Genomic DNA, 22,720 nt, shown 5'->3' on the forward strand with positions numbered 1-22,720 from the left:
CCGCCCGCCAGTTGTGGGTGGGGCCGGGCCGGGCCGGGCCGGGCCGGGCGCTCGGGAAGTTCCGCCGGGAAGCAGCGCCGGGAGAAGGCGGGTCCGCGCGTGCGCGCCGGGAGCACGCGGCAGCCGCGCGGTTCCCTCCGGCCGGCCGGGAGCGGAGGCGAAGCGGGAGCGGCCGCTCTTCCTCACGGCGGGGCGGGTGGCGCGGTTCGGCCGCCGCCTGGCTGCCATGGGCCGCAGGGCGCGGGACCGCCGGCGGCAGCAGCAGCAGCAGCGGCAGGAGCGGGGCGGAGGCGGGGACCAGGCGGTGAGAGCCGGGCCGGGGGAGGTGAAGCGGGGCGGGGAGCGCCGGGACCGCCGGGTTGACGACGGCGGCGCTTTTCTTCAGGGCTGGGCCGGCGGCTACCCCGAGATCGTGAAGGAGAATGAGCTGTTCGAGCGGTACTACCGGGAGCTGGGCATCGTGCCCGCCGGAGAGTGGGACGCGTTCATGGCGGCGCTGCGGGAGCCGCTGCCCGCCACGCTGCGCATCACCGGCTACCGCAGGTACGGGCGGGGGGCTCCCGGACAGCGGCTGCCAGAGCCCTGGCACGGGGGAAGGTGTCACGCCCACGGCAGGGGGGTGGAAATACGCGATCCTTAAGGCTCCTTCCGACCCGAACCGTCCTATGATTGTGTGATTTTCCATCCGCTGTCCCTCCGGGGGTCTCTTGCATGCAGCCACGCCAAAGAGATTCTCCACTGCTTGAAGGAAAAATACTTCCGAGAGCTCCAGGACCTGGAGGTGGATGGCCAAAAAGTCGAGATGCCGCAGTCGCTGAGCTGGTGAGTGATCTGGAGGCGAGACTAGGCATTCTGCATGTTTCCGGCAACCAGCCTGGCTCATCGGTCTCTTTCTTCTGCCTCTGTTCTTTTCCTGTCTCTTTTCCACCAGGTATCCTGAAGAGTTAGCCTGGCACACTAGCTTGAGTAGAAAAATCTTGCGCAAGTCCCCCCAGCTGGAAAAGTTTCATCAGTTTCTGGTTAGCGAGACAGAATGTGTAAGTTTTGGATAGATCTTGATTTTTTTCTGGCATATCCTGAGCAATGTTCTATTGAAATTTATTGTGAAATATGGAGACTCTACCTTTTCTCTCAGAAGTTGAGTAGCTCAGAAGAATGTGGATTTTGTTGGCAGTGATACATCCAATGATTCTGATGCATAACTGCAGATATAGATACTTGCCTAATTGTATTTTTTTATTGTTGTTGGGGATATTAAAATGTTAAAATAATCAGGTGCTGTTAGAAACAAAATGTTTAAACCTGGTAAAAAGTGCATGACAACACTTAAGTGATGGATATTTGTCACTTGATTTGAGCTAGTTTCTCCTCTGTTTTGAGCAGAAACTGCAGAAATATTACAATTGGAGTAAATACACAATTATTAGAAATCACAATTGGGTGAAATACTGTGATTTTTTTTTGTTAAATTCTAAAGGAATTAATCCTAAGTTTATAGTAGAGTGACTTCTGACTGCTTTCTTATTTTATTACATAGCAAGTTAAAAGCTTTATTGCAGAAGAAATGTATTCTTTCATGGAATAAAAACAAATTTAATTTCTTTTTTCATTTCAAGGGAAACATCAGTCGTCAGGAAGCTGTTAGTATGATCCCACCTCTGCTGCTTAATGTTAGCCCTCATCATAAGGTAAGTCTAGAAAATGATGTGTACTAAAGTATTTTCCCTGAAATTAGCTTAATTGAAATTACAAATCACAAGAGCAGTATCAGGGCTGATACACAGTTCTGTTTCATCTTGATACATTTTATGCTTTCTGCACATCAACAGCAACACTCAGCTAATGTTCAGATCACAAAAACACTATCAGAGGAACATCTACTTTTTCAGCTGTGTGCTATATCCTGCAAAAAACACCTTGTTTTTAAGCAGTTGCATAGTCTTATTTTCAAAGTGTAAATGTGTTTAGCTGCATCTGAGTTATGTATTCTTGCTACAACCTGCTTTTAAAGTAAGGTAGCTGTTTTTAACTTCCCTTCTCCATCACACTCTGAACAGATGTAGTTTTCAAGATGTAGGTGATAATATTCCCTACCTTGTAGATTTCACTCCCCTATGCCTTTTGAAGAAGCTGAAAAATTCTACTCTATAAATAATCTGTTAGATAAATTATTTTGGGTGAGCTGAAACATGCTGTTGGTGGTGGCTAAACACTATAGGGTGCTAACTTTAACTGAAGTGTGTAAGGAATGCCCATGGTCTTTTCTTAGGGCATACCATAGGACTGAGGATATCTGGTAGCAGAGTTTCTGTTCTGACTTTGTGATGTTTTCATTAATGAGCTAGTTGCCTTGCTATCTCAAGCAGCCACGTTGTGTTCTTCTTTCTTAAATTTTCATACTGTATCTTAAAATTTTATGTTTATCAAACTTTTAATATGCGTTTTAAAAGACTAGTTTGTATGCAGTTTTTTTATATTAGCAGTACTTAGCATACATAACTTTTCACCTTTTTTTCTCCTACTTTCACCCAACCCAGTGTATGACAGCTATGTCATATCCTGTTTTATGTGAGGCAAGATCTTCTCATCTCTTTTAAGTGAATAGTAAATTGAAAGTCTCAGTCCTGATGTGTCACAGGTGTATTTTGATTTTTGTCTGGAATTGAACATGTGGTGAATACATTCATCTTAATGTAAAACACAAATTGTGGGGATATTTTTGCACACACCTTACATTGTATATGATAAGCTAGCAGTATATAGGCTTTACATTGACTGTTTCATTTGGGTGAGTACTGCAGCATTTTCCAGAAATGTGTGTAAGATTTCATAAATCAGATTAAAAGTTCTTTATCCTCTCTTGTGCCAAAACAGCAAATGTTTAATGATCTAATGATGCCCTGACTTGTCATTTAGGACCTTTCATGGTCCTTAGTGCCTTAGCTTAGGAGATGCTTGTTAGGACCAGAATTGCAGGTTATTTTTGCTTAACCAGCATGTTCTGTATGTCATGTCTAACGTGCTGATTCCGTCTTCCACAACGATAAAATTAATGATTGTCAAACGTTCCCATAGCTGTGTTCATTTTTAATCTATTTTTCCATTTAGTTTTCCTCCACCATCAATTTGCTGGACAGTTTTAGCGTGTGTTTAGCCTTGTGTATTCTTCATCATCTTTTGCATTATCTGCAAAAGTAGAAAAAAGTAGCATCACATCTCTTAATTTAAACAGCAGATCTGATACTGTCTTGCAGGTTGTGTTTCATGATGCACTAGCGCTGCTGCACGACAGCATTTGCCCCACATTCCCTGGAGCTCTCTTTGTGTTTCTCTGGGGTCTGTCTTCTGGTTTAGTCTTGTTTGTGCCGGGGGCTCACATGAGGATCTGAGCAGATCGTTTCCATCCTTTATCCTGTTGCATGATCTCAGCTGATTTTTACTGGAGCCAAAGGTCCAGGAGATAGACATAGGTTTCTGAAAATCTATGCCTAGGCAAGAGGAAAGGCTCTAAGCTTCCTTGCTTAAGAGAACAGTGTGAGATGTCAGTTGTTTTGCTGTGAAAATGACTCTACCAATAACTCTATCACAAGCTAAGTTAGTGATTAATTAGGAGGGAGAAATACACTAGAATTTAGGTGTTGGTGTCTCTGCTGTTTTGTTCAGTGGCCTCAGGATAGTTCAAACACTTCCTAAGTGCTTCTTCCAAGATAAAGAAGCAGGACACTCTACTGCCCTGATTTTGCACATTGAAATGTAAATGTGTAGGAAGGGACAACAATTAATTTTTATAAAATCTGTATAAACTGCTGTCTCTGATTAATTTATTAATAGTTTAAAGAAAAGTACTATTTGCTCTTGAATGTAACTTTGTCTTCAATATATGTGTATATATGTAATGTTGCAGATAACTTCATTTGGAATTTTTTGTGAACTGATAAAAGGATCATGTCCCCAGATCTGTATTCAGATTCCTCTTTCAGATTTTATTTCAGCTGATGTTTTTGTTCCCTACAAAGTAAAGTCCTTTTTATATTTTCAACCTTTAAAGTAAAGCATACAAGAAACAGAACTGTACTTTGTTCTTTTCAAATTGGTGTTCAGAACAATCACAATTCTGCATATTCAAAAATACCTAATTTAAACAAGAACATAGGAAATTTCTCAAGTGCTGAAAAAGTATAAGACAGGAATTTAAAATTTTTTCTTATGTTTGTAGATTCTAGATATGTGTGCTGCTCCTGGATCGAAGACTGCACAGCTCATTGAAATGTTGCATGCAGACATGAATGTTCCTTTTCCCAGTAAGTCTGGAAAACTAAAAACTTGTGACTTGTAATTTCTGCTTTTTCTTGTAGTAGCTTGTTTCTAATGTCACAGATGAGTAACTGCATTTAACTACATACTGAATTCCCCAAGGGGTTGTTACAAGATTAAAGGTACCCATTTGAAGCTTCATGGGCTTCCTTTGCTTGAAAAACAGACATGAATTATATGTATCTTTTCAGTTCAGATTATAGTACATGTGATTAGAGCTTAATTTCTGTATAGAAATCAGAATATCTGATTAAATCAGAATATCTGATTAATCAGATATTATCTGATATTATCAGAATATCTAATAAATCATCTACTTAGTAGATGGTGGCCCATGAGCCTCTGTGCTTTCATGGTATCCTGCAAACACTGGATTAAGCTGCTTTAGACTTGAAGAAATTGTGATAATTACAGTTTTTGTAAGCTTCAGAATCTTTATTTTTGGTTAGATGCTCACAGAAAATACTGCCCCTTGACACTGTAAAGTTGTAGAGAGTGTGTGGATTCCTTCTGCATTGTGCTGAAAATTTGCTTATGTAGAGATTGTCTTTGGTGACAGTGGGGTTTTTTTCTGTTTTAGAGGTTTTCCTTTGAAAAGTTGAAGGGCTTTGGCTGTGTCTTAGTGCCACAGGATGGGAGCTAAAACTCTTGAGACTATGACACATCAGTTAACCTTCAATATGCTTGAAGTTATTTTATGCTCAGTAAGGGCTCCCCTATTCATGAGCAGTCTTTTAAGTAAAAATCTCTAGTGAAAGGTTTACAGAAGTTTCAGAGACGAGGTAATAAACTATGTAAAATTATTTATTTGTTGAATACTAAAGCATTTTCCCACTATCTTATGTTCCCAGGCGGTTTTGTAATTGCCAATGATGTCGACAACAAGCGCTGCTATTTGCTGGTTCATCAGGCTAAGAGATTAAACAGTCCATGCATCATGGTGGTAAATCATGATGCCTCCAGCATTCCTAACCTTCAAATAGATGTTGATGGAAAAAAAGAGATCCTCTTCTATGACAGAATTTTATGTGATGTTCCCTGCAGGTACCTTGCATGTAAACTTGAATACATGGATTTTATTGCTTTAAGTGCAGTGCTAAATTTTTTATGTTACTGAATTGTGCCTTTTGAGTAGGTTAGTGAGTTAGGATTTATAGTTCAGAATGTCTTCTAAGTGTGGGGATGCAGAATTGAGGTGAATTTTTTTCATTCCAAGTAGTCCTTATATTTGATCAGTTGAAGGGCTTCAAATTTTGACCTTGTGTTTGGGACACTGAAATACAAAGACAGTGAGGAAACAAAACAGAAGAATGTAGGAGAACTAATTACAAGGGAGAGGGACTGGTTTTTTTTGTGCTGCTTTAAATGACTTTGATATGGAAAGAGTCTTACACACAAATAATACAAATCTGTTTGACCTCTGTTGCAGCGGAGATGGAACCATAAGGAAAAACATTGATGTGTGGAAGAAGTGGACAACACAAAACAGTTTGCAGCTCCATGGGTAAAAATGCTTATTGCACATCTGCACTTCTTTCATTTTTCTCTCCTTTTTCTATAGCTTTAACATCTGCATGCATTCACATGTTAATATATGATCAAGCGGAGACTAGGAGAGTCATTTTTCTCAAATCAAGAGCTTAGTGCTATTGGGAGGAAGTGTAGGGTTTCAGATGTGAGGAGGGAAGCATGTGAATCTAAATTGCTTGTGTTGTTACAAATATCTGTAATGGAAGTATTAATTGAATTGATTTAGACAGGATAGCTAATAAAATGGAACAAACCACTTGGTTCGGATTCTTAGCATTTAAGCAGGTAAAATACTGCTGGAAAATACAGGAAGTTGTAAAATTTATTAGTGACATTTTAAAGTCTTTAGGATTCTAGAGATCATACACAAATTCAGTTATCTGAGATGGATTTATGTAAACTGATGGTGAATGAGTACTTAGCCTAGTGCAGGCACATGGTAAAATGTAGTGATTGAAACAGATTAAAAAGCTCAGAACATTTTACTGTGTATTTTTAACAAGCTGGGGATGCCATTGGTTACTGTGATTCAGCTGACCTGTGACTTCTTGGCAACTCATTCATTATTGCAGGTTTAATTTCAGTTGGAAGTATGCAGGTAGGGTTTAAACTCATGGTCCAGCTCAGTGATGCCTTTCTCAGAAGGCCACTGCTGGTTAAGCTATGTTGTCCATAATATTTGTAATAGTCAGAGTACTCCTCATTTTAACTGGATTTCTGAGAAGAGTCATGTTTTTGGGTGTTATTTTTCTACTGTTGAGTACTTAATATTAAAACTGATGAGGCACTAGAAAGAACAAAATAGAGAATGTTCTATTCAAAGTTATACTGCATTAGTGTAACTGTTTGACCTAATTGTTGCTTTAATTTAATAGGTTTCATTGGGAGTGTGTCTGCAGTACAGACTGTGCTAAGCTGACTTAGTTCAACACTGACTATAATTTGTGTACTGCTGACAGCTGTAGAACTCCCCAAGTGCTGGCTTAGTCCATGGAGAGTTGTGTGTCTGCAGTAAAGCTTTTTGTGGGTTCCTGAATGATAGCTGGCTAGATCAAGCGTGTTCTGTTAGATTGCAGTTGAGAATTGCAACCCGTGGTGTTGAACAGCTGGCAGAAGGTGGGAGAATGGTGTATTCCACGTGTTCGTTGAATCCCATCGAAAATGAAGCTGTGATCGCATCTCTGCTGGAAAAGAGTCAAGGTGAGAATGTAAGCTGGAACAGAGTGAGGAACTCTGTCTTTTTATTTTTTTTTCCCTCAGCCCAAAAAGGCTATGTGTATGGTGGTACTAGTGATAGGCTTAGTGTGGGTAATGTGCTGCTAATTTGCACAACTGTGGAAATCTTTTGGTACCATAGGATTTCATTAATGTTGCTATGAGCAGTCTTCTTAAATCAGCTGCAGATACAAAACCTGAAAAGTTGTGTTAATGATGCAGAAGACACTTCTACAAATCAGTGGCATTCAGTCTCTGTTATCTGGCTCCCACTAACTGCTTTCACTGGTTGGAATCCATGTCTGACATCTGTAATTCCTTTGGAAAACTCAGTGTGGGACATTGCTGCTGTGCACTATAGGAGTAAAAAGCCTGGAGTGTAGTTAAGCAGCTAAAGTGAAGTAATTGTACACCAGTAGGTGGGAGTCACTGATACCTTTAGCATCCTTTGCCCTACATTTTGACATGCTTGGATTTTTAATGTGTTTAAACTCACGGGGTTCTTTTTGCATTTTTGGCTTGCATGTGAAGGCTGAGGTTACAAGAGGTAGAGAAAGTGAGATGAACTGGGAAGCTGCACTGCATCATTTTGTGATAGAAGAGTTCAGTAGCCCATTTAGTAGCTGGTGTATACTGTTTTTTTTCTCAATCAATAACCTGAAATTTGGAAACATCTAATTGGATTTGGCAGGAAAAGTTCCACCGATCTTTTAAAGTTGAGCCTTTTACAGAGCAGAAACAGCTCTATTGCTCCTGGAGCTGCACTTACTCTGGAATTTGGTAGCCTGTTTGTGTAATGTTTATTTTGTGCCAGTAGCTATTCTAGCCCCAAATTATGTGTGAAATTTCATTGTCTTAGAAACAACACTTTAGCTTAAGTGCTTGCAGGTTAATTAGGAATTGACTATGTAATTTCTACTCCCACACTTCTGTGCACTGGGGCAGCTTCATCTTATGGCTTGTGTGCAGTTTTGATCCCTTCAATATAAGAAAGTCATTAAACTATTAGAGAGCATGCACAGGAGGGCAACAAAGATGATAAAGGGTCTACAGGAAAAGCCTGATGATGAGTGGCTGAGGTAACTTGTTCTGTTCAGCCTGGAGGAGACTGAGGGGAGACCTCAATGCAGTCTGAAACTTCCTTGTGAAGCGAAGAGGAATGGCAGGTGACCTGTGACAGGACCCATGGGAATGGCCTGAAGTTGTGTCAGGGGAGGTTTAGATTGGATATCAGGCAAAGGTTTTTCACCCAGAGGGTGGTTGGGCACTGGAATAGGCTCCCCAGGGAAGTGATCATAGCACCAGCCTGACAGAGTTCAAGAAGAGTTTGGACAACACTCTCAGGCACATGGTGTGACTTTTGGGGTGTCCTGCAGAGGGCCTGAGTCAGACCCGATGATCTTGGTGGGTCCCTTCCAACTCAGCTTATTCTGTGAAAGGACATTTTTGTTTAGAAGTAGTTTCTTTGGTAATCGTAGACACGTTTCCAGTAAATTACAGTATGCTTGCCTTATTGAAGGCCATAGTAAGCAAGCATTAATTTTAACAGTGGGAAGATTGGAAAGCATTAAGAACTAGTTGGGATAGGAACACAAAAGCAGTAGGATGTGGAGGCCAGCAATTGCAGCACCTGTGGGAAATTCAATACTTTGAAGGAAGGACTGGCTATGATGTTCAGGTCTAGTCTCTGCCCAGTGGAGGTATTTTGAGGCATATTTGGAGGCTGTGATGTGTCCCAGCAAGTGAATGTTATCCTTGAAACTTGAACACAGTGTAGGTTAAGAAGGTAGTAGTAAAGAGGCAGTGCCCTGGTCTGCAAGGGGCATTGCACCTCCAGAATTAGTTCAGGTCAGTCCAGAAGATTTGTTGGTAGTTTCTAGCAGAGTTACCGTGGTGAAGCAAAGGTGTGGAGGAGATGAGAGATTGCTTTTCCTTTAGGCATGAGGGAGTAGGGAGAAGGCCTTTTTGTACCATGTAGCAACTATTGGAAACTGTAGCACTTCTGACAAGACTCCTCAGTGCCTCATAAGTCTGATGTAAGTCTTGAGACATCAACTGAAGTCATGCTGTAGGGAGGCAGGAGTATTCAAAGGATGGATGCAAAACATCAAGTGTAATCACATTTGAGATGTCATTTTTTAATTTTTCTATGAATTCATGTATCTCCTTTTCATTTATTTAAAAGACTTGCTTAAGTTATCACTGTAAGAGTAAGTAGTTATAAGCATGTAGAACAGGTTGATACATTGTGTACAACATGAGGAAAAGCCTACCTGACTGTTAAATAACTTAAGTATTTAGAATCACAGAAAAGCAATGTTAAAAGTTATTCTTTTCTAGGGAGATCACCTATTTAAACAGTAAATATCATTCCTTCTGGACTTTGGGCAGCTTGAAGGTTTTATTCAGTAAATTAAGCTATACCCTGTTGATGTTTCTTGTAGTAATTTGACATATTTTAGGCACATAGTCTTTTGTCGTGTTACTGTTAAACAGTTTGGAATTTTCCTTTCCATTTAAAAAAAACAAATTCTCTTTCCTCTCTCACTGGAATATATTGAGATTGTAAGTTTTTTAAATTAGAATATTGTAGGCATTTCAGAAGGCTTGGTTATACCAAAAGTTATTCCCTGAAAAATACTTAATCAGTGTAGTAAATCCAAATACTGAGTAAATGAAAATAAGAACTTAAATGATTTCATTGCTTAGAACACTAATGTTTAATGATACAGGTTATAGAGTATTTCTCTGCAGCTGCTGCAAAAATATCTAACCATTATATTTTGAATAATTTATAGTTGCATCTTATGTAGTTATTATTAATAGTTCTTCTCACCTTCTTTGTTAATGTAAGCAGTAGAAGTTGTATAGCATTTTATTTCTTGAAAGTTTTAAAAAGTACTATTCATAAAGCGGCTTAAAACTTTAAGGAAAGCTGTTCTTATAAAAGTCAATTGGTGACATAAGTCTTAAATTCTGTTTTCAAAATGTTTATATTCTTGGGATTTCAGGTGCCTTAGAACTTGCTGATGTCTCTTCTGAGTTACCAGGTTTGAAGAGGATGCCAGGAATTACAAAATGGAAGGTACTTAATCTGATATTTTTGTAAAGTTCTTGGTCTGTGGTAGAGTGTTAAATTAGGGAAATTCTGAAGTGTAACATTTCACAACATTCAGGCGAGCTGCATTAATGGCAGTGATTTGATGTTCAGGGGAGAGAGCTAAGCTGAAAGTCTTTGTGAGCATAGGTTCTTTTCTCCTCATCTGCTCTCCCCTTACCTCTAGGTTTCTTTCCTCTGTCTCCTATACTTCCTTGCTACAATTCCCTATTCCGTTGCATGTATGTGGCCTGTAGATGGCAACATAATTTCATCCACTTTTGATGTTAGCCACCCATCTCTGTCTTCAGGGTCCGTGAATGTTAGATTCTGCACTTCTTCTGCTGGTCTATTTTATTTCATGTGGAAGTCAAAGCTCTGAAACTGTTTCTGCAAATAAGCTGTAAAGCCTGCAGTGATGTGACTAATCCTAGAATAGTAATAGAATCCTGTATTTTGTTTCAGGCCTTAAATGATTTCAGTTCTGGAAATAAACTAATAGGGAGGGGCAAAAACCCCAAAGCTGCTTCAGGTTCCTGTCAAGAGTATAGTCAAGAGAAGTAGGTGGCCATCCTGGTAGTGGGAAAGATACTGATTAAATTTTAGTTATGAGTGTGTGCCTGTGCAATGCCATTGGGTGTTCTGTCTTACCATCCCACTAGTTTCTTGCAATGCCAGGTAGGTTTATGTCTGTGTACAGGCTAATGAACAAGATGCAGGGTATAAAGATTGGTGTATGTTCTGCCACTGGAAATGCAGCTTAGAAACTAGTTGATTTCTTTCTTCTTACAGTTCCTAAAGTTTGCACTGTATACTTGTACCTGAAGAATAAATGTAATGCATAACTGTGGCTCTGTGATCTTAATTTTACTTTTTTTGGTACCCCATAAAGGCATTATTTATATATTTATATAATGATCACTAAGGGTATATTCTATTCCCTGTAGCATCTATTTCTCTGTTTGCAGTTGAAATATAAATCTCCCTAACAGGTTTTAAAAACTAGTCTGATAAAATGTGCTGAAAGTTTGCCAGACTTTCTTCAGACCTAATTTGCTGCTACTATATATTTTCATGCCTCACTGGCTAGCATGTCACTATGGATGTATTTGCTTATTTCGATGCTGTTTTTACTTGGTGTAGTCTTTTGTTCCTTGGTGCAGCATTTGTTTTCTAGGAATTCTGTAACCAATTACATTGAATATTCCTGAACATCAGTTGGCTATAAATCTCTGGAAACAGCAAAAACAGGAATAAGGTTTTGTTCAGGGGACATTTGGGTGCTTGGAAATAGCATTCAGTACTCCCTCCTTAAGCCAGATGATGAGTGAACTTCAGAGAATTATTTTGGGCTTGAAGAAGACACCTTTTTAACTCCAGATTTGGTCATCTGTTCCTGCAACACTTTTACTCTTCCTTCTGCTCTAACAGGTGGTCAGTAAAATGTGCAATAGTGAAGAGTTCAGAGTGTTCTTTGGTGCTTTGTCATTCTACCAGTCACACCAACTTACCAGTTAGGCTGGTAAACCAAAACTGAATGGCACAGGACTGCTAGGCAGTTTTTCTAGTAAAACCAAAATAGTTTTCTTTTTTTTTTAGACTTTGGTTATTTATCCACTCCTATTGTTGATTTTTTTCAAGCTTGAGTTGTGACTTCCAAAGAAGAGTAGTTTAGAAGTACAGTCTGTCTCGTCTCAATCTATGAGCACTATGAAATGTAGCATAATTTGACTTGAAATACTAATTCTGTAAGTACAGTAATTTCTATTTCAGGAAACGTAGAAAGGCACAAGGTGTGATCTGATCAGTGTCTGAGAAGTGCCAGACTTCATGATGCTGAAATCTGCATTCCAAAGTTTTCAGTGAAACTGTAGTCTAGATAAATGTTCATTTCAGTTTCCACTAGAACACTTGCCTAAACTTTCAAGACGATCACAGTGAGATGCATGAAACCACTTCACCATACTTGCCAGTCCTGAAGTCACCATCACTGCAACTGCCTTACTTTGATGCCAAAAAAACCAAAAATGGGCCTTCATTTCAGTGATTAATTTTATGCATTTGCCCTGTGCATCCCCATTTAGGACCTTTCTTAGAGCTTTAGCATCCAGTCCAAAACCAGGCATCTAGAGTTCTGAAGTCAAATTTTCCCTGGCTTATTTTTTCACTTTGCTTGGAGAGCATTTAGAATGCCTTCCTGTAAGAGTTGTGGCTCTAACCTTCTGCTTGTATCTTAAGAGTCCATCAAAAGCTTTGACCCTTAGCCAGACTGAGGTGATGTTATGTCTACACAGTGTCTTAGAGCAGATCTGTAGGTAATTTCTGAGTTCTAAGTAAAGGTACAGATGCTAGAAAATTCATGGGGACGTTTCTTCAGCAACTCTTCACAAACACATCTCTGTCAGTGACTCATATATGCCTGTGTCATGCAGCTTTCTGCCTACCAAGCTGTTGTGTTGCACTCTTGCATATTTCTTATGTAATGAAATTGGGATTCTTCAATTTTGATCTTTACTAGACTGCAGTAGCTCTTTTCCCTTGAATACTGCTTGGAAGCTGCCTATAATACAATGTTTCACAGCCAGTCTCATGGGAAAAAAAGAAGTAGTGTATCTTAAATCTGATGGTTTACTGATATGTGTTTCACCACTGTCCTTCCACTGGATTTTGGTGGTTCACATGTTTTTAGCAGGTTAACAGAGATTTTTGTAGTTGATTCAGCACCAGTCTGCACTTTGACTGTATGCTTTTCTTTTGAAGCATATGAAGTGGAGCAAAGAGCTGCAGCTGGCAAGAATCTCCTACTCTGAAGTATACAAATACAATGCACAAAGAAACAATACACTTTAAAGAACTTAATTTTCTATACCAGAAAATTACTTCTTTATTTGGTGTCTGAACCTTGGTTTGCAAGTATTTTAATTAAAACTTCTAAAATGGTGACCTATATTCTTCATTGAATTTATATTTACCCCTTTGAAGGTGATGCTGAAAGATGGACAGTGGTTTGAGGACTGGAAAGATGTGCCTTCAAATAGACAAACACAAATACGTCCTACTATGTTTCCAGTGAAAGATGAAGAGAAGATAAAGGCAATGAATCTGGAGCGCTGGTAAGTTTTCCCAGAACAGATCTTTTGAAGATTTGATGTAACATGTATGGTTGTGGGCAATTTATAATTTGGTCAGATTTGGACCAAATAGGTCCTAATGTGTATGTCTGAGTATATTTTGATTGCTTCATATGTAATGGCAGTGCATAATATTTTAACTCAAGTAAATCAGGAGAAATGACTGCAAGTTGCATAAGAGGAGTAAGTGCTCACTTGAAAAGGTCAAATTCTTTGCATACAATAGAGATAAACAGTCAAAATTACTGAAAATGTAAAACTTTAGCATATTGACAGTGTGACTTACTTGCTTTTAAAGACTTTCCACAGCTGTTCTAAAAGTATTGTTTAGATATGAGTCATTCAAGCTCAAATGTGAACGATGAATGAATGTGTTGCGTTGATGGAAGTAATTTTGCCAGAATGCTCTGTTTAGATCCTGTTTGATAAATTAAATCTACACAATCCTACTAGGAATACTTACCTTATCCTGAAAGTAAAACATGTGGGCCTTCTGGTATTTTGTGATTCTGAATGCAGTTATGAATATGCTGCAACATCTTTTTTTCTTTTCTCTCTAGTCTTAGGATATTGCCACACCACCAGAACACAGGTGGCTTCTTTGTGGCTGTCTTAATAAAAAAGTCTCCAATGCCATGGAATAAACGTCAGCCTAAGGTAACTTCTTTTAAATTATCTAAAATGTAAATTACTAATGATGTTTCAGGATTTTTTTTTTAAGCTTGCACATAATAGAAGATATACTATAACTGTTCTGTATCTGCCCTTCAGTTACAGTTCAGTGCATCAATTAAAACTAAATTCCTAAATCCATGAAGTACTTAAAAAAAGACCTATGAAAACTTTTATAATAGGAAAAATAAAAAAGAAAGGGGATTTTGAAATGGTAGTAAAACAAGCTAAATCTTGACCCTAAAATTAAGGCTTTGAAAGAATTACAGAAGCAGATTATATCAGATAGCTAAAGCTGTCACTTCCTTCAGCTGTGTGTGGTCCTCTGCTAAAAAGCTTTTTTCTGCTGTGTTGTAAGCTAATTCTGATGTCAGTTTATCTCACTCTGTGGCTGGTTGCTCAGAAGTGATTCACTAACAGATTAGCAGATCAGCAGGATGGGGAATGGATGTAAAACTGTTTGGAGCAGCAGCTTCAGCCATCTGACTTTAATCCATTAGTTGTCAATTGTCTTTAAAATCCTGTCAACAGGGTTTTAAGTTGATGGAATTTATTTAATCTCTTAGATTGTCATGTCTGTGAGAAGAACTTTTCGTGTGAATCCCTTTAAGGTGTTTATTTGATTTGCTTCAATAGAACAATTTATGAGTAAAATGTATGTGGCAATAGGGAAGAAGCATTTATTCAGAAGTAAGCACCCTCCAGATACTTTATACTGGTCTAAGTTAAAACATTGTAGCACTCTTACAGAAGGTGTGCAGCAGCAGGATGCACTTGTCACTTCGAGTGTTAGGAAGAAAACAGCAGATCCCGTTTTAAAATAACCTTCTCTGAGTGCTTGAACATGATTTTGTAGATGATACAAAAATAGCTTTCTTGGACAGTTGGTATGAAACTGTCCAGATCAGTAGTGGAGGTAAATGCAATTTATAGTGGTATCTTGATCTAGTAATCAGATTAACTCCCTGAATGGATCTGTTTAAGCACTTGCATACAAATTGACAAGAATTAAGCACATACAAAGAGAGAACATAGGTGCCTTCTGCTACAAGTAGGATGCTACTTTTGGTTTCTTGAAAATACTGTAATTTGAAATAGGTTCATCAGAAATTGCCACAAAGAACAGAAGATACTGAAGTGACAGCAGTTAATTCAGGTAATGGTTCTGACTGTATTATTGAAGAAGCAACACTTGCTGAAAATGAAGAGTCTAAGAAAATGCAAGAATTGCAGAATTTGGACACTGAGCAGAGTAAAAAGGAAGGAGTGTGCGGGTAAGGACCACTTATAAATATTTGTCCTGTGACAGCTCCACAGTTGCTGAGTATTCTGTAGTTCTTCTGTAATTTAGAAATCAATCAAGAAAAATGAATGAATTCATTCAGATGTCTTGCATTTCCATGTTTTCTGTCTTGTCTGTGTTTATTCAGCAAGTTGGGAAAATAACCAGTTTTCTTATTAGCATTTGTTAAGTCTATTAAAACTTAATTCTCTGTTAAGGGAAAAAATACTTTCAGAAGTTGGAAGATCTGTATTGCCTTCACAATCATTCCATCAGATATCTCTGTTTACTCATTTTTGTGAACTCTGTTTCCAAGCACTGCTTCACATCCGTATTTTAACAAGTTAAATTGTGTGTAGTGTTAGTGAAGCACAAGAAAATGCCAATATTCTCTTTGGCATACTGTTTTTACAATAAGCCAAGTGTTGACTAAATGAACTGAATATACTGATTTTAAAGCAAGTGAAATTTTAGTGAAATTGACAATGCAATTTTATTTCCTTTCTAGACCGCCACCATCTAAAAAAATGAAGTTGTTTGGTTTTAAAGAAGACCCCTTTGTGTTTCTCCCTGAAGATGATCCATTGTTCCTTCCTATCCAGTAAGAAAAAAAGATCTGTCTGTTTTGGCAGTAAGATTCCTATTAGTTCAGGGATGTTAGTAGTTCAAGTTCTGTTCATTACAAAGGATGGGTCTCGTTGGTCTTGCATAACAGCTTTTGCCTGACTTTGCACCAGGGCCCCCTCTCCTCAACACTTAAATGAAAATAGCTAACTAGAGTTTGCACTGGAAATTTTCCAGTGTGTCTCAGTGTCTATAACAGCTTGTCTTTTGTGATGTCATGCAGCTTAGAAAGTCTAATCTTTGTGTTCTGAAGCCAAAGTGCTAAGCGTTTGCAGAGATAGCTGGAGGAAATGGGCTAAACCATGCATTTTGAGTATGTGCTTTTATTGCTCAGTTAATCAAAACAAGTATTATGGCCACAGGAAGTTTTATGCATTGGACCCATCATTTCCCAAGATGAATTTACTGACTCGAACTCAAGAAGGAAAAAAGAGGCAGCTGTACATGGTTTCTAAGGAGCTAAGGAATGTGCTTCTGAACAATAGTGAGAAGATGAAGGTATGGTTCATAAGCATCAGTGTATATCTCCTTGAACTTGCCAAGTGTACTGTTTACATAGAGGATTAGCCCTCTGACAGGCTATATATATTTTTTTTTAAGTCTGGATTAATGTTTTCCTCTCTGTCCCTCCCGTGTTAGAGATGAAAAGTTGACTCTGAGAGGTAAATAACAGTCTCTGAGATGAAAATCAGTATGTTTTTGGTGGATGAAAGAGAACTTAAAAGTAGAGAGAGGAAATCTATAACTTGTGTGTGTGCCAGCATTTTTATGTAGTCTTCAGGTAACTTTACAAGTTTACATTGATGATGTTGTATTTATCAGCCCCTTAATTATATAAGTATTAAGAGCTTTGAAAGCCAACCAAAAAGATAAGTTCAGCTGAATTATTTACTGGCTGTGTTACATAGGGACATTGTTTCAAAGTAATTTTAACAATTAAACATTCTGAAAGTTCATTAAGCTGACTGATAATGGGATAATAAGTAGTTTTTTTGAATTAGAGGGAATTTTTTTTTATGATTTCCTGTGGAAAAGGTCTTGCAAATGCTAAAGATTTGTCTCAAAAGTAATTGTGTAATTTAGGTTGGAATGAGGTCATGTAGTCCAGCTTCCTTCCTACATCAAACAGAGCTAACTTCAAAGCTATATCAGATACATTCTGGGGCCTCATCCAGTCAAATCTTGAAAATTTTTGAGGAAATTCAATACATCTTTGCAACAGATCTTTGAAATGGATAAACAATTATTCTTTTATCCTCTATGCAGGAAATGGCGGTATAATTGACAAAGTTTTAAGAAACTGGTGCATTATATTAGGTAGTGAGGCTTTGAGTGCCATAAAGGATAGATAGTGTCCAAATAGTATTCACTTGTACATTTTTAAAATCCTGTCCTTGACTGACTTTCCCAGAATCACACAGAGAATTCTTACTCAAACTAAAATTAAAGTTAGATATTAGTAGTTTGTTGCCCTCTTTTTAAAACTGCAACTTCCTCACACTGTTCAGTTTTCAATATGCAAAGGAGTAAAAGACATTTTATGTTGAGGGAGTGACACGTTTTTATAGCAGGAGTTCCTTTTTCCCTTGAATGAATTTTCACGTTAATTCAGTATTCAGTGCAAATGAACTTTTAGTTGAAGAATTGAGGAAAAAAAAGTTGAGGGGTAATTTAGAATTTATGCTCCCTACTGATGTTTATTGGCTTTGCTGTTTGCAGGTTATCAACACAGGGATAAAAGTCTGGTCTCGCAATAGTGATGGTGAACAGTTTGGATGTGCATTCAGATTAGCACAAGAGGTAATTGCATAGTACTGTGATCTCAAAGGAAATAATTTGGTTTCCTCAAGAGCCTATAAGACAGCTGGCATTAACTTTGTCAGATGAATGGTAATTTACATTTTCAGTATGGTTTAATTTTTTTTTTCTGGTATTAGGTAAAGTGCATACTGCTTTTAACATTTTTCCTTAAGAAATCAGTTGTTATATTTTGAAATCATTGTCTTTATTTATTAAACAGGGCATTTATACTCTGTATCCATTCATTCATGCAAGGATTATAAATGTCTGCATAGAAGATGTCAAAATTCTCCTAACCCAGGAAAATCCATTCTTAAGTAAATTTAGCAGTGAAACACAGAAGAAAGTCAAAGATCTGGGTAAGCCTACTAATTTTGTTGTCACAAAATTATTTTTCTACTTTGCACAGAAGGCTATGAAATCCTGTAACATTAGCTGTGTTTGCTAAAAATTTTGACTAAATTTATCTTAAATATACTTGTTAGGTAAGTAAGCATTACTGAAAGCCACTTGCTGCTAGAAATTGTAGTAATTTCTGATTGCAGCCTCTAAGGTTTTTGAGCTTTAGAGAACAGAAGAGTTGCCAAACTTATGACTTCTGCAAAGTAGTGCGAGGCAGCATTTTAAATATCTGATGAACAAAGATTTTATATGCGCTTCTGGTTTTTCTGCCTGTTAATTCTCCAGTTGAAGCTGTTTGTTGTCTGCAATTGCTTGTCATGACCTTATGTATCAAATATAGTTACTCAGATTTTATTTTCTTAAATATGGGGAACAATGTCTACTCATATTAAACTTTTAATTTCCTCTACACTGGATGCTTAAAGATATGAAAATTGCTTTTCAGCCTTTTGCTATTGTTTTATTTCCAGTTCATTGCTCATCCTTGGACTTCTGTGTCTGATGAGACAAAATGGGAAGAAAAAATGTTCTGAAGTTTGGTCTGGCATACTCTTACATTCATTTTAATTAAGTTAAAGTTTTTTGCTAGATTCACTGAGTGAGTTAATCCACTGTGTGGATTTTGTATTTTAATTTGTTTGTTTGGGATCTTGGAGGAGCCAATGTTGGCAATCGCATCTGTGCCTATATAAATACTTAGGTTTGAAAAAAAAAAGGGAATAAAATCTGCTATTGTCTGTAGTTCAGTGTACTGATGTGGATAACTGCTAACCATGTAATGGTCTGTGTTTGTCTAAAAACTTGTTTTATTGAACATTTTCAGATTACAATCATTGTATCATTGTACCAAGTAACACATCTGTTTTGTTTTTGTTCCCCCTTCCCTGTAGCGATGGGAAGTATAGTTCTGAAGTACGACCCAGACCCTGAGTAAGTAGATGTGTTGCTTTCCATTTATGCACTTCTAAGATCTGGACAAGAATTTCTTTTCACTCGGCAAAAAGAGAAGTAGAGGCATAGAGTTGCAGTGAGGGAAACAGTAAAGCCATATAGGATACAGAGAATAAGACAGGGAAAGAAGCTGTCTTGTCTGTGAATTCTTAAAACAAGTGTAGAATTTAACTTCATAAAGGAGAGCTGGTAGTTGTGCCACGGATCAGCAGATCACTGCATGTGATTTATTTGTTTGTTTCCCTGTAAAGTCCAACATTTGGAATGGGAAAAAGTTACTTTTTATTGTTCCTTTTTGTAGACAAAGTAACTTTTGTGGACAAAACTCTTGAGAGTTTTCTTAATGTAAACTTTCGTTTTGCTGTTCCTTATATTAGTTTTGAAACCAGAGCCAAAAAATTATTTTGCTTCTTGCAGAAACTTAATAGCATTGTTTCTGGGTTTTTGGCTTGCTTCCTTGCTTGTAGACAAGCAGGTGCCTGTGTAGGTGTTGAAGTTAAGAACAATGTACTTTCATCTTCTCTGAATAGTTACAAAATGCATTCAGTGTTAGAACTGAATTGGTGTATGGCTATAAAATGAAGTTTTGAAGATGAACTTTTTCATAATTGACTGAACTTAACTGCTTGTTTGTAGAAAACCTCATGATCTTCAGTGTCCAATAGTGCTGTGTGGTTGGCAAGGGAAGACATCACTGCGTGCCTTTGTGCCCAAGAATGAGAGACTTCATTACCTGAGGATGATGGGAGTTGAAGTGTTTAAAGCAAAGAGGAAAGAAGAGGAATTGGAAAACAAAACTGAGGAAGAAGTTCAACACAGACTGGTGCAAACAGAGGAAAGAATGGATGTGGAAGATAAAGAACATGATTTAGTAACAAAAATAGAAGCAGAAATAGGTGAAGAGTCTTCCCAGAGTCCTGTCAAAAGCAGTGCTATGGAAATAGAAAATAAAATTGAGGATTTAGATCAATCTAGTAAAAATGCCAACACTCATGTAAGCCAGGAAGGCAAAGACACGGATGCGAGTAATGTGAAAGATTAAGTTTCTTTCTGTATTGCTTGGCAGCTTCCATGAGGCTCACATCCAGACTTTTGCTTTTAGCATGAAACTGTATTTTAAAATTTGGTCAGAATGGGATGTTCTTCTTTTAAAGTTTCACCTATTTTATATTTTAAATGAAAGCTATAAAGAGATTTCCCTTCAAGTGTGTCTTCTTTTCACCATTTTAAACTCCTTTTTATTGGTGGGTTTGTGTGTCTGTTGCTGGCAACAGACCAGGCACCAGTAAAATCTCAAGTCTGTATTTTTAATGGGGCAGTGGTATGCACAAGTGCACTGCATGTGTGTAACTGGTCAAAAACTCCTTCAGAAGAAAAACCTGGGGTTCCATTTTAAGCATATAGATTCCAAAACCATTTTTTTCTCCTATGATTCCTAATTCTCCTAATTCCCCACCTACCATCTGATCTGGTTACTGTTGATAACTGCAGTTTCTTTAAAGGGTAAGAGAATCAGTGTGAGTATCCATACAAGTGCACATACAGCATATCTGACTGACAACCTGGTGAATGGTTATTCAGAAGAAAACCATGTCCAGCATCCTGGGGAAAAAAAAGCAGAATGCACTTTATCAGAGACTGATGTAATGAGGTTCTTCTTAAAAGTAATTAATTGCTTGACAGACCCAGCTGGTAAATATTGTCAGCTTGATCTTCAGGTGTGCTGAGTGTGCCTCAGACTTCTGTCTTGAAATGTGCCTGGGAAGAGTCTGTGACCATTACTCAAATCTGCTGTGGTTATCTGTTCCTCTGTCAGTTCTTCAAGTGGGAGTCATCTTCAAGTGGCAAGTCTCTCATTTTGTAAGATAACTTGTTCATAGCTGAAATAATAGTTTAAAAGAAAAAGCGTGTTGGTACATATGTTGTTATATAGTAGATGTTTAAAAGGTTATTTAGGTCTAGAAGGGTAATTTATTTCATCTGACTTTAAAAAAGTTGCTACCTCAGAGACTTGGAATATAAATTCTATGCTTTGTGGCTTAGTTTCAGCAGTACTCTTACTTCTGTCAAGTTGGTCTGAAAGTGACCAGCAGTACAAGGTACTGTCCTCCTCTAGGACCATAGTGATGCAAATATTTGTTATCAAATATTGCAAATATTTGTTGTCAAGTGGAATTTTACCATGTGTATTTTTATTGATGAAGTCTTACGTGGCTTGGATCCATTTGCTATACCTTGCTACAACAGACTTTTTGATGTCTGCCCTTGAACTACTTCATCAAAGGGAGAATTCTTGAGGGACAGACATAAGAGTGAAATAATGCCATGTCCTCTGATGAGATATTAGTCTCTTGCAGTGAGGAACCATTGACAGGACTCATTTTCCTCTAGGGAGTCCATAAAATAGGTTAATAAAAAATCAGTTCTTGCCCTTGTATTTTGTAAGGTTTGAGTTTGTTCTTTGAGTAGAGAGCTGTGATGGGACAGCTTCTGTTCTGGCAGCTCCTTAGGCTGAAGAACAGCACAGCAGAATTTTCTTTTGAGCAGAGATGTGTGCAAAGTATATTTTTTTTAATTCTTAAAGTATATGAGGAAAAATATTTTGCAACTTGAAACTTCAAGCATGTTTTCATATCTTTGCATTCATTCTGGCATTTTGGACGGACATTTGAAATTGAAGGGTGGAAAGACCAGTGTCACAAGTCGTCATGGTAGTCTGCAGTACTCAGCCCTGAGGATGATTTGAATGCATCTAATCTTTATGTTCTGATGATCTCCATAAATTATAAAACAGTCAAGTGTTGAAACCTATGTGAAGAAACGAAAATTTGTTTTTAATTATGCCTGCTATTACTGTATCTACTGATGTTCCTTAGCAGCAGCTTCAGCTTCTTTTCAGACAATGGCTCTAAGCATACAAGTTTGAGAGGTTAAGCTGAAAAGAATACTTGTTGATATAGACAATCCAGCAGAAAGCAAACTATAGAAAACAAAATGTCCTGGTTAGGTTTTTTTGACTAAGCTTATGACTGGCAGACTAAAATAAGAGTAGGAAGCTTTTATCTGGGAGCTAAAGAAAAGTAGGTTCTTGTATCATAAACTGACTGAAATTGGGTATAGCTTAGACTTGTAATAGAATAAGAGCCTATAATTTTAAATGGTCTCAGTAGTCCCATTTTCCTGTGTTATCTATATTTTTTTTTGTTTTTTGCTTTGCCCTTGGCTTTTTGGAGGTGTATTTTTTTGCTGTCAAGTGCAAGTGGGAGAAAACTAAGAAACTAGGGGTCTTATTTTCTTGTGCTGTTCAGCAGTTTCTATATCTCCAAGCAAATCCAGAGATTGCAGATTTATTGTATTTTTTTTTTTTAATACTGAGCGTTTCCTTACACCAATTGCTCTGTCCCAGTTGATCTTGCCTTGATAGCCAGAAAGGAAGATGCACAAAATTGTGTAGGTAGTGGCTGAAAGTACTGTGTCCCAGTTTCCCAGGCTGGGAGCCCCATGAAATGGGTGTGGTTTTTTTGCCCCGGTGGTTGCTGCAAATAATTTGAAAGGGAAGACAAAAGAAAAGTGATAAGCAATCATATTAAGCTTGAACACATTAAGCTTGAACACAAATTATGCAGTCTGTCCTCATAAGTAGTCCATATTAAATTTTGCAAGATTTCTCTAGTTGGCATTGCTGGTTTTTAGAAACAGTAC

The 22,720-nt window shown here is 37.9% G+C and overlaps 1 protein-coding gene across 1 annotated transcript; it reads left to right on the forward strand.

Moving 5' to 3' along the window:
- The first annotated feature begins 189 nt into the window (after positions 1-189).
- Positions 190-20,223, forward strand: NSUN2 (NOP2/Sun RNA methyltransferase 2). The gene is made up of 19 exons (XM_053961510.1): positions 190-304; positions 386-543; positions 718-822; positions 932-1,037; positions 1,617-1,688; positions 4,217-4,301; positions 5,166-5,358; positions 5,744-5,818; positions 6,914-7,044; positions 10,071-10,144; positions 13,139-13,269; positions 13,848-13,944; positions 15,058-15,233; positions 15,750-15,842; positions 16,228-16,363; positions 17,585-17,665; positions 17,886-18,024; positions 18,958-18,997; positions 19,655-20,223. Exons 1-19 carry the CDS (start codon positions 227-229, stop codon positions 20,058-20,060), a joined length of 2,376 nt encoding a protein of 791 aa, XP_053817485.1. The 5' UTR covers positions 190-226; the 3' UTR covers positions 20,061-20,223.
- The last annotated feature ends 2,497 nt before the right edge of the window (positions 20,224-22,720 follow it).

This window comes from Vidua chalybeata, chromosome 1, assembly GCF_026979565.1.
Source record: "Vidua chalybeata isolate OUT-0048 chromosome 1, bVidCha1 merged haplotype, whole genome shotgun sequence".
Lineage (NCBI taxonomy): Eukaryota > Metazoa > Chordata > Aves > Passeriformes > Viduidae > Vidua > Vidua chalybeata.

Bases quoted from the DNA above. Each gene is read 5' to 3' on its own strand.
- NSUN2 (XM_053961510.1), top strand. From the start codon at position 227: ATGGGCCGCAGGGCGCGGGACCGCCGGCGGCAGCAGCAGCAGCAGCGG. The intron at 1,038-1,616 runs GTAAGTTTTGGA...TTTCATTTCAAG, and splicing joins TGGTTAGCGAGACAGAATGT to GGAAACATCAGTCGTCAGGA. The intron at 15,234-15,749 runs GTAAGGACCACT...TTTCCTTTCTAG, and splicing joins AAAAAGGAAGGAGTGTGCGG to ACCGCCACCATCTAAAAAAA.